The 12,358-nt window shown below is 42.1% G+C and overlaps 2 protein-coding genes across 2 annotated transcripts; one reads left to right on the top strand and one right to left on the bottom strand.

The window, feature by feature from the left end:
* Window positions 1-929: 929 nt before the first annotated feature.
* Window positions 930-2,537, bottom strand: si:ch73-335l21.4 (E3 ubiquitin-protein ligase-like). The gene is made up of 2 exons (XM_038975834.1): window positions 2,057-2,537; window positions 930-1,860 (listed from the first exon to the last, which is right to left on the bottom strand). Exons 1-2 carry the CDS (start codon window positions 2,514-2,516, stop codon window positions 1,802-1,804), a joined length of 519 nt encoding a protein of 172 aa, XP_038831762.1. The 5' UTR covers window positions 2,517-2,537; the 3' UTR covers window positions 930-1,801.
* An 8,281-nt stretch (window positions 2,538-10,818) lies between these two features.
* On the top strand, window positions 10,819-11,460 carry LOC120030239 (E3 ubiquitin-protein ligase RNF186-like). Its single transcript, XM_038975585.1, has one exon. The coding sequence runs from the start codon at window positions 10,819-10,821 to the stop codon at window positions 11,458-11,460; it is 642 nt and encodes a 213-aa protein (XP_038831513.1).
* Window positions 11,461-12,358: the final 898 nt, after the last annotated feature.

Consider the following 12,358-nt stretch of genomic DNA (forward strand, 5'->3'; position numbering starts at 1 on the left):
GAGGTCAAGCACACAGGTTATGTAAGGATAGAGTCTGAGCAATACCCCTGGGCAGCTGGATGTTGTTAACCATTAACCCAACTCACGTATTGAAGTCTATGACAAACAAAAACTTTACGGACATAGGTGTGACCCAAAAAAAACATTAACTTACTGTGCAATAAGTTAAAAATAGAAATGGCATCATGTTTATTACTCTTACCCCTTGATAAACATGAACTGACATCCACAGTAGCTAATACCAGGCACAGGAACAGAAGTCTGTAGGACAAAAAAAAAAAGAAGTGATATTTACATTACTGAAAGACAAGTCAATTTCTCATTGTTATCACAGTACACAAAGTATTGGGCAATAGTCTGAAGCTACTTGATTAAGAACATACCTAGATTTAAGTCTTAGAGTCCTCGACATTATTGCTGGCCATCAACCAACATATGATACACGGCAGCACAATCAGATTGTAACTGACAAGGAGTCCAAGGTAAAAGCCTTGTTTTATCAACCTCTTGTTCCTCTAGTTGTTAAATAGTGGGCTGTGCTCACAGATCCCCTTGATTAGCATATTAGATGTGCCTGTTGCTATCTCAACAGGTGCATCTAATTCAGGACCCGTTCAGAAGAGTGCAACATTACAGTATGTTTCAATAGGGATGTATTGTGTAGATTAAAACATATTCTTGTCTGTATAGAATAGGCCAGGGAATCACGTTAGCGCTGTAACATTTCAATTTGCGTCCTGAAATTTTCTGAACGTTTCACCTCACTGAACACACGCCCGGCCCATGTGAACACAGGTGCAACCATTTATGTTGATTGCATCCTCCAGATTTTTTTTGGAAAATGACACCTGGTCTCACTTGTTGGATAGGTCTATATGGCATGAGCTTACACAGTCTTATATTCTAAATAATGGTAAACCAAGCAGAAGTTCAGAACAGTATTATTTATTAACTTATTCTTCAGCGAAAAAGCAAGCATCAGTTATTACTGCACGCCATTCATCCCGGCAAGTTGAAAATTAACAAAACAATAACATGTTTTATTACAACAAAACAAAGGTGCAAAATATCACACACAATCAATAGAAGTGAATTAAATAAATACATTATATTCAAATAAAGTTCTCTCTTGAACTGAGCACCAACAATATTCAACACATTCTAATATTTGGAAATGGAAAGCCATAGGCTACATCAAAGCACAAAAAATACAATTTTAGATAAAACTATTTCATTCAGTAGCCCAATGGCTTCAAAGAATAGCCTATAGTTGTGTTATTTTAGGCCTTTACAATTATGTTACCATTATGTGTTTGGTCACCATCAATTATTACATGCATGTAATTTACATTACATGCATGGACACATAGGCCTAGTTAGCTATTATATGGAATACATATTACTGCTTGATCCAACTGGACCCGCCAGTCTTCTACATTCCAAATTGGCTATTGTAGTGTAGGCTCGTGGACGGCAACGCCCCCTCTCTGATCAATCAGGTGCAACTGAGGTGCGTTCAGTTCGATCGAACGTTTGCTAAGTTACGGAACGGTTTGTACCGACTGACACGTTTCCCCAAAACGTTCTTGAACAGACTGTGATAGGCTGGCTCCCGTTTGGTGGGTGTGTCGAGGTGTGGCTTGAAGCAATGAGTGACGTATTTAAAAAGGGCAGTGGGCACGCTGACAGCTTTCTCAAACTGGTCGTTCAGTACAGCACCGGATCCGTTCAACTGAAAGTACCTGAACGTAAAAACGTACTGAATGCAGCCCTGATGACTTTCCAGTCAATGAAGTCCGCATCAAATGGTATAGCATGACATCATGAAGAGGTCTATTAGGTCCTCATCAGTCATACAATCTGTAGGGGAAAAATAAAATATGTATGAGAATACAATAAATGGCCTTCTTTAGGCAGGCTATAATAGCCTACTTTGGTCCGCAGGTAATTTGTTAATTAAAATGCCATCAAAGTAGGCTAAGAAAAGAAACTACCGGAATATGAAGTAATGTTTTGTGAAAACTAAAGAGTATTGCAATAGAATAGGGCTACTTACGCGCTCTCCTTTGGGAATGATTCCCAGTGAATTTGCCCCAGACGCGCCTCAGCGAACGGTGGAACCTTCCACCTCTGGAACCCGAAGATGAGTCCCTTTCCTCGGCTGAGTTCTCATGAGGAGTCTCGTTGTCATCCTCCTTCCCCTCACTATCCTCCTCGTCGTCTGTCATGCTTTCATCGAGAACGCCAGATACCACCATGCGCTCTAGAACACTTTCGTCTACCCGAAGCGCTGCCCTCACTTTACCCGATACAGAGGTCCGGTATCGGCAGAGTGGGCAAACAATTGTCTTGTCCTGCGGCGAACATTCCTTGGATTCCACTTCACATACTGAGGATTGGGAAAGAGTCACCAGACAGCGCTCACAAAAACTGTGTTTACACTGTAACTCACGAGGACACCGACGGCCGGTGTTGTAGCTTCGGTAACAAATTCCGCACTCAAGTTCTGAACACATTTTTCGTTCAACGAGAATGAACTGTCTGAATGAATTGGCTATTAGGCTATATTTATATTTCTTAGTGTGGGAGGGACTTTCACTTGACAGATTGCCAAAAAAATAGTAGTAACCTATGACTAATCTTTTGGAAATAGTGATGTCATCAAAGAGAAAGTGCTAACCCTCCCACTCTCCACCCACACGTCCTTTTTACTGTATATGGAAGAGAGTTAGTGGGCCATTCTGCTACAGTTTGGCCAATGTCTCTGATATTCAACCACAGTTTCCAGGTATGAAGAAAGCCCACTATACAGATGAACTATCACCCACATTTCCCAGATATAACAGAACCATGAATGTAAGACAAAGTGCTTGCATCAAGAATGTTTCCTCTCCTTTGAAATAGTGATTTTAATATTATTATGTGTCAAACTGGCTCCTGTCTGTCTGTGTCTTTAAACAACAGAACTGCCTTATGGGGGGAGGAGAGAGGCAAAGATACGAGTAAGAATCTTTTAAAAATTCCAGATCCCTTAGTAAATTCCCTCTGTCTGTTTCTTGATGACAGCAGACTACTTTGTAACTGGATAGAACAGGAGTGAGCCATGACTGCAAGGAGCTTGAGCTGTCAACTTCCGATGCTGTCCCATAGCCTATCTGCTAATACCTGTCTAGCCCATAGATAAACCCATATCAGTCACTTAAGATGACCCATATGTCTCACTGTTGTCTACTCTAGTGACTCACACTGGCTCCGATACCCTTTGAATTCCATCTCATTTGATATGCCCTTGATTACTGTAAGCATAATAGAAACATTGATATCAAACAAGCTGATAGTTGCAAACGTGTTGTGCAACAATCTGTTATGAAAACACAGCAACATACTATTGTCTCTGTTGCCGCTGCCTACTCACTCTACTCACTCTACTGGCTTTACCCTTCCCAGAAATCCCAGCACCTCCCTCTTACTGACACTCTCAGGGGTGTATCTGGTCGTAAACGTGACGTCAGCCTTTCGTCCCCACGCTAATCCTCCAGACAAAGCCCAGGACCTATGAGGTGACCCAGTAACTCTTTTCATGGTGATTTCCTCCTCCTACAGTCAAAGCCAAGAGTAACAGGATCTTAGGGAGGATAAGACATTTGAAAGAAATTAGGCAGTACTCTTTGATGTGTTATTGTGATCTGAGGAACCATTTTCCTCTGTGCCTGCCACCTGTAGATTGACTTACTGTAAAAAGGGATAGTCTATTTATGTAAAGAACAAAACCGTGTAGAACTTGTACTGAACAGAAAAAAGAGGTTTAGGGCTAGTTTCCCGGAACCGGATTAGGCCTATTCCTGGACTAGAAAATACTCTCAATGGAGATTGAGCATTGAGCAGCATGCTTTTTAGTCCAGGGGTAGGCTTAATTTGGGTCTATTAAACCTGCCCATAACCTTTACAAACATAATACAATTTTATTTTTTTCATTACACATTCCTTTCACTTTCTCATTCCCAGCTCAGTCCATATAATGATGAATTGACAAACTATTTAACTTTTGTCATGTGATTGGGAAGTACCGAGATTCCGTTCTTCATTTGAAATAACACCCACATGGGGCTCTGAAGTTTAAACTCAGCTCAGATAAGGAGACGAGGAAAGCTGGGTGTGTGTTTTGAAAGTGAGTCATCCTCTCGTGGGTGAAAGAGTGTAACGTCCAATCTCACACACACATTATGGTGACTCGATGCGATAAGGTCCACTGACTGTCATACCTGACCAGACACGCCACTCTGGGTTTCTTCACGGTACCCAAACAAAAAAACGTATTGAATACGTTGCTTAGTTATGTATTAGAGCCATGTCATCATGGAATGCTCTGCCACCAGAGGTTACTCAGGCAAAAAGCAAGTTTAGCTTTGAAAAACAGATACAAAAAGACATATTGTATCACAATGCCTCTTCTCTCATCAAATGTAACGGCACTGTATATTAATATGTATATATGAATAGTGTGTAAATATTCCTATATAATTGTGACATACGATACACACACACACCATACCACAGCATGAATGCACAGAAACACATGCACAGATAATATTTATGAATTAGGCAAAGAGTGATTTTTTTGTATCCTATTTTTGGCAACCTAACTGTATAGGGATCTTATTTGACTGCATGTATGCATGATCAGAGACATGTTTCTCTGTAGATATACTATATATACAAAATAATGTTGACACCCCTTGAAATTAGTGGATTCAGCTATTTCAGCCACACCCCTTGCTGACAGGTGTTTAAAATTGAGCACACAGCCATGCCATCTCCATAGACAAACTTTGGCAGTAGAATGGCCTTACTGAAGAGCTCAGTAACTTTCAACGTGGCACCGTCATAGGATGTCACCTTTCCAACAAGTCAGTTCATCAAATTTCTGCCCTGATAGAGCTGCCCCCGTCAACTGTAAGTGCTGTTATTGTGAAGTGGAAACGCCTAGGAGCAACAATGGCTCAGCCGCGAAGTGGTAGGCCACACAAGCTCACAGAATGGGACCGCCGAGTACTGAAGCGCGTAACACATAAAATTGTCTGTCCTTGGCTGCAACACTCACTACTGAGTTCCAAACTGCCTCTGGAAGCAATGTCAGCACAAGAACTGTTCGTCGGGAGCTTCATGAAATGGGTTTCCATGGCCGAGCAGCCGCACACAAGCCTAAGATCACCATGTGCAATGCCAAGCGTCGGCTGCAGTGGTGTAAAGCTCGCCGCCATTGGACTCTGGAGCAGTGGAAACGTGTTCTCTGGAGTGATGAATCATGCTTCACCATCTGGCAGTCCGACGAACGAATCTGGGTTTGGCGGATGCCAGGAGAACGCTACCTGCCCGAATGCATAGTGACAAACTGCCAACTGTAAAGTTTGGAGGAGGAATAATTGTCTGGGGCTGTTTTTCATGGTTTGGGCTAGGCCCCTTAGTTCCAGTGAAGGGAAATCTTAATGCTACAGCGTACAATGACATTCTAGACCAGGCCTGGGCAATTTCAGTCCACGGGGGCCTTATTGGTGTCACACTTTCCCCACATCCCTAGCAAACACACCTGATTTAAACTAATTCCATTTTTAACTGAATATCATGATTAGTTGATTATTGGAGTCAGGTGTTTTAGCTGGGGCTGGGGCAAAAGTGTGACACCAATCAGGCCCCTGAGGACTGGAGTTGACCAGGCCTGTTCTAGATGATTCTGTGCTTCCAACTTTGTAGCAACAGTTTGGGGAAGGCCCTTTCCTGCTTTAGCATGACAATGCCCCCGTGCAAAAAGCGATGTCCATACAGAAATGGTTTGTCGAGATTGGTGTGGAAGAACTTGACTGGCCTGCACAGAGCCCTGACCTCAACCCCATTGAACACCTGTGGGGTGAATTGGAACGCCAACTGCAAGTCAGGCCTAATTGCTCAACATCAGTGCCCGACCTTACTAATGCTCTTGTGGCTGAATGGAAGCAAGTCCCTGCAGCAACGTTCCAACATCTAGTGGAAAGCCTTCCCAGAAGAGTGGGGGCTGTTATAGCAGCAAAGGAGGAACAACTCCATATTAATGCCCATGTTTTTGGCATGAGATGTTCGACGAGCAGGTGTCCACATACTTTTAGTCATGTAGTATATTTCAGAGAGGATGTTAGCATGTGTGGCAATATGTTTCCTGGGGTCTTGCAGATATACAGATAGAAAGACTAAACATCATATAAGTTCCATTAGACCAGCACCAGTAACTCAACTAGTTATCAGGTTGCTGCTTTTTGAACTGATATCCCAAAATCAGAAAACATGTATTCCACACTTGAATGATATCCACAGTAATTTGACTCACAACTGTCATTCTGAATACCCTGTACATTGACAAAGACAATGTACATACAAAATACTGTACTGTGAGGACTGTGAGAAGTGTCAGGGTTATAGGAGGTGGCTTCTACCTCTATTCCATGTCCCTGGTTACCAGTTACCACCACAACCTAGAGATGACTTAATGTCAGGGCAACCAGGAGATAACCCTGGCTCCAGTAGGAGAGAGGAGAGGACGTCAAGGCATGGGTAAAGCAAGAGAGGAGAGGAGATATGGAGTGAAAGAAAACAGAGAGAGGGAGAGCGAGCCAGTATAAATAAGAGGTAGAGAGGTAGATTAACGAAGTGTGTTGTTAATTTTTACTGTAAATGAGAACCATGATGTGTCCGGTGAGAATTTTGGTAGTGGAGAGGAACGTCAAAGCTCACCCTTATCTGAGGGGTGTGTGACAGCTCACCCTTATCTGAGGGGTGTGTGACAGCGAGTGTATGAGGCGGTAAGTGTTTGTTATCTTCCCACACACTACATGGTTATGAATTCTCGGTGACTTTAACTCCCATGGTGGTTTCATATCAACTGAACTACATACAGTAGATCAAGTATGGCAATATATTAATATACAGGCTATCATAGCAGTTGTGACATCATGCAGTATGTATTTTTGCCATTCTGTTGTAATGCTGCACTGTATACCATTACTGACTGTGGATGTCGAGGAGTTGGAGAAAGTCATTCATTATTGTCAAGCAAATTACACAGGGTAAATGTTGACCAAATTTGTCTGGAATGTGTATTGAGATTATTGAACCAAATACAAGTGTGACATGTACAGATAGACCAATCCCATGGAAACATGTTTCTTACAATCTCTGCTCCTGGGGCCCAATACAAAATAGACCACTATTGCTAGGCAACTGCCCTGTTGAGTACGGCTTGCCTTGCTCTATCCCATGTGAATGGAGAGGCTGCTGTTTATGAAAGTACAGTTTGATCTTTATGAGGTAAACACATGGACACCTAAGGGAATATCAGATGAGTACAGCACACCCCTTTTCCATCATGTACTGTATATTACAATTGATTTTCATATTGTGGTTCATTGGTCCTATTGTGCAGCAGTGGAACAACACTTTGGGAGGAGATCCTTGGCAGTTTACTTGATTCAAATCTCTATTTCACTTGTCAACTATCAGTGGAATTTTAAACAAACCCAGTAGTGCTGAGGGCATTCTTATTCCTTGTATGATCGTTGCGTTGGTGTTGTTGGTGCATCAGCATTCTAACTAGCCCACAGTGAGAAATACCTGAAACGCAACCAAACACAACAACACACAGAGGGACAGAGAGAGAGTGTCGGGCCCGGTAATCACTTCTATCCACAGCTCCTGTCCTACTTTGTTTTTCCACCTCCACTTCTCTACCTTTTACTTATTATACTGCTTATACTGCTATTATACTGCTAGAGAAGAAAAGGGACATGTTTATCTGACCCCTCTTACAAACAGACCCATTTTTACCACCTTTTTGCCTGCATAACCCTTTTATAATTACCATGTGCAGGCTGAAATGCCAGGGACAAGTGGCAGTAGTGGTGTGCAGATGTTGGGGGGCATCTATTTTAATAAATCTATTGAATATACACCATCAAAAATCAACATTATTAATTTGTTTTGGCAGGTGCTAAGAAACTATAAAATGTATTTTCAAAACTATAGAATGGCATATTTTTTGTTGAATTATGTTACCTTATGTTAGTCTGAAGCCATTCGGCTATGGGTTTCACAGCCCTGTAATAATATATATTTTTTAAACTGACAAATACAGATTTTTACTCCAATCTGGCAACCCTCATAAAATCTGACATATTACCAGTATCCCAAAGTATTAAGTGAAAACAAGCATAGAAAACAGTATTGGCATTAATACAAATTTAAAAAACGTAAGACTACTATTATATTATAACTATTTCGGCGACAACCTGGTTGATTAACAATATTGGGTTGTTGTTTTATATATAACAAAATGTGGGACACAAATTTTTTTTTAAATAAATTGCAATCCTATCTTCAAAAGCGTGCGAGTATCCTGTTCATATTTCACAACCACGGGTTTTTGTAGCTGCCTTTACTCGATTGAGCAAAAATAATAGCCTTACACTTGATTCGGGCTAAATTATTGCATACTAAATGATCCTGATCAGTGATAGTTGAGCAAACGAATAGATGAGCTATACCACCTCCACTTATTTGCCCATTATTTGCCCATCCAGAAACCAATTAACCAAGTAGCGTATACAGAAGGAGATCAGTGAAACAAGATCACATTGATTGAAGTCACGGGCTTTTGGTTGGGAGTAGTTCTAGGCTACTAAACGACTGTGAGTGAAGAGCAAAATAATCCACGAGCTAAACTAAACTACATAACATGCAGGCAAAATGTTCTAATAAATGAGCCAACTAGACAAGAGCAGCACTCGCCTCAATTTAGCTAACATTTTCCCAGCCTAATTGTAGCCTAACCAATATGCAAACAGAGACTCAGTGAAAACAAATCGGACATTGATTTATCAAGAGCCCCCATGCTTGTCTCAAAGCAGAGCGATGGCGCTGTCCCAATCTGAAAACTGCGCACAAACTGAAATTATAATCTAGTTGACCGTAGGCGGGTAGGCTATTGTTTGAAATGTATTACAATGATTGGATGACTTTGGGCGTTTCAGTAAGCAACAATTTGATAGTATGCCTTCAATTACATTAGCCTACTTTATGCCAATATTTTCATCATTCAGTGATAGTTATTCCCACAGTAATTCTTAATGGATCCATCCAGTTGTGGTTAAGAAAACAGTGCATGCTTAGTGCTGGGTTATGGGAGAAGTGGCAGGACGATGGTTAACTGGCGTTGCCTCGCAACCATCAAGAGTTTAAAGCCTCTTAAATTGTAAAGTCCCCTGTTTAGGGGACCTACATTTTGTTTTATAAATCGATTTGTGCACATGCCTGCAATCGTTACATCATAGCGCAGTAGGAGAGAGTGGTTTCATCACAGTAGCACATTCAGAGATCGATTTATAGCGATTCATCTCAAATAGTTTATAGATTTAAAAAAAAAACTGTCATAGATAGACAAGATTAATATGAGATGAAAGGGAAGTTCCTAATGGGTTCAGGAAGCTAAAATAGAGCTCAGTGAGACCTTCACAGTGATGGGGGCTGATGTTCTGATCAAATCACATTTTATTTGTCACATGCGCAAAATACAACAGGTGTAAGACCTTACAGTGAAATGCTTACTTACAAGCCCTTAAGCAACAAAGAAGTTTTAAGAAAAATACAACAAAAAAAGAAATAAAAGTAACAAATAATTAAAGAGCACCATTAAAATAACAATAGCGAGGCTATATACAGGGTGTTCTGGTACAGATCAAGAGAGACCTTTAGAAAATATGCACATTTTCTCTAACACTAAACATACAAATCTGTATTTTATAGTTATAAGGAAGGTGAAATGTTATAATCTGATTATACTATATTTAGGAAGTATATAAATAATTTCAAGCGGTATTTATACAGTTCTGTTGAATAGGAAATACGTCATATAAAATATTTCATATTTTTATCATATTTGTACTGTGTATTTGAGCTGTGTCCTCAAGTGAATACACCTCAGCAATTAATTTTTTTAAATTACAAAAAAAGTGAGACTTTCTTGGAGTATGCAACATTACTAGTTATTGTTTATGGCCCTCTCATAATAAATAATTACTTTGGGGAATTACATTTAGTTACATTTAACTGGTTTAAATAGCATAGTGCGTGCCAATGCCGCCTCAGCATTACGGCTAAGTTTCATACTAAGCCGTAGGCAGAAGTTTACCGAAATGATTACTAGATCATTAGGCGGCAATAAAAGTTTTGGCTTTGATACCGGCAATAGCTTTCAGATATATGGAAAAGGCGGAAAAAAGTTGGCAGTATGCGAAAGTTGGCGGAAGAACGTCTTAGTATGAAAGGGATATCAGTTTGAGTGTGGATCCTGCAGTCAGGCTTTCCATTTCCTCTGCTCCCCACTGCTAGGGGCTAGGGGGCAGGCTTTACATCTCTTCTTCATTTGGTAATTAACTGAAGCCAGTGATTCAAGGGCTTAGGAATCTCGTCATAAACCAAGCTGAAACAGAACAGAAAACCCCAAGGACCAGGTTTAAGATGGACTATTTGTACCCCATATAGGCCTAGGCCCATTTTATTTTCCCTCTGTTACACACATAGTGAAAGGTTAGGTTACAATAGCCAAAAACACTTGAACTGTAATACTGTATCAGAATATAATCAATATGTATTATATCATATCTTCCTCCATGTTCTGCAGACATAGAACATCTGCAGCAAAGAACATCTGACCACCCCAAACGCAGTCTGACCCTGAACCCCACCCCCCTCCCCCCCAACTCCCATCCCCACTTCCATCTCTCCCTTTCGCTCACGATGGCTGAGCCTCCAGAACCAGTGCACTTCCAGGGGGACCAAGCATCAGCAGAAGCAGCGGCACTCGGCTCTGAGCCGGGTGAGTCCACAGAGGTGGAGTGTCCCATCTGCTACCACGAGTACAACCAGTGTGGCAAGTGTCCTCGCATGCTGGAATGCCTCCACGTCTTCTGCACCGAGTGCCTCCAGAGAATCCAGCTGTTCCCGTATCCAGCTGAACCCGCGGACCCCCAGAGCCCTCGCAGCACTGCCATTTTCTGCCCCCTCTGCCGCCACCCCACCCTGCTGGAGACCGGCGACCCCCTCACCCTGCCCTGCAACTCCCGCATCCTGGCTCAACTGCCCCCCATGGCTTTCTGCACACCCGTGTCGATGGCTGCCCACTTGGCCACCGTCACCCAGAGGGTGGTCCTCTCCCTGGATACCAGCAGGGACGCCCGCTTCATCATCCTGCCCACAGTGAGCCTAAGGGTGGAGCAGATGCACCCAAGCGATAGGCCCCATGGTGGAGGTGTGGGCCTGGTGGGTGAGGTGGAGGTGCTGCAGCACCACAGGAGGACCCTGGCCGTGGTGTTCTGGGTGTTGTTTGTGATGACCTGCGTGGTGGGACTGGTGTTTGGGCCCAGGTTTTTCCGCAACTGAGGGGAGAAGGAACCGAGGGGCCTGTTCCAATACTTTTACATGCAGCCTTCTTTCCTTTTGTCTTTCCTTGTTTCCTTCCCCCTTGCTCAAGGAAGGAAGGAAGGAAGGGTGTATTGTCAAAATATTTGAATATGGCCTAAAATCTAGACTGAACTACGGGCCTACATCAAACGTAGCCTTGAAACGTCCTGTTAACTTCAATTCAACTGTAAATGACATATCTTTAAAATATATAAAAGGTTGATGCATACAGTCTCATAATCACATGTCTAGTTCCGATTGTTGAGAAAATTATATATAGACAGTTCTAAGTTGTTTGGCTATGCACTGATTTAGAGTTCCCTCTAGTGGTCTAATCTAGTAGCGCCTATTACATTGGGGCGCCAGGTAGCCTAGTGGTTAGTGTTGGGCCAGTCAACAGCTTGCTTGTTTCGAATCCCTGATCCGAATAGGAGATAAATCTGCCGATCTGCCCTTGAGCAAGGCACTTAACCCTAATTGCTCCAGGGTTGCGCAATAATGCCTGATCCCTGGCCTTGACCCCACTCTCTGAGAGTGTCTCAGGGGGAGTGGAATTTCACACCAAGCACTTGTACAGGTTAACCATTAGTACATGTGTGAAACAGGACAAATATAAGCACCCCCTATTTGACCTTTGATTGTATTGGCTATTTATTAAAATCTTTTCATATGTTTCACATTTTGACTCTCTCTCCCTGTGCATGTGTGTGTGTGTGTAAAATCATTTAGGCTACATAATGAAGATGAATTATGACTAATGTGAATGTGGAAAATGTATTGTGGAATAAAATCTCCGGAATATTTCTACAGGGGGACGAGGGCACGTTTAGCAAAAACGTAAAGGGAGCATACACGACGTCATACGCCGCGTTGGCTT

The sequence above is a fragment of the Salvelinus namaycush genome, chromosome 36, assembly GCF_016432855.1.
Source record: "Salvelinus namaycush isolate Seneca chromosome 36, SaNama_1.0, whole genome shotgun sequence".
Classification (NCBI taxonomy): Eukaryota; Metazoa; Chordata; class Actinopteri; order Salmoniformes; family Salmonidae; genus Salvelinus; species Salvelinus namaycush.

Excerpts from the sequence above, each read along its gene's own strand:
- si:ch73-335l21.4 (XM_038975834.1), bottom strand. The coding sequence starts at position 2,516 with ATGTGTTCAGAACTTGAGTGCGGAATTTGTTACCGAAGCTACAACACC. Across the intron at positions 1,861-2,056 it reads TCATTCCCAAAGGAGAGCGC|ATTGTATGACTGATGAGGAC; the intron begins GTAAGTAGCCCT and ends TTTCCCCTACAG.
- LOC120030239 (XM_038975585.1), top strand. The coding sequence starts at position 10,819 with ATGGCTGAGCCTCCAGAACCAGTGCACTTCCAGGGGGACCAAGCATCA.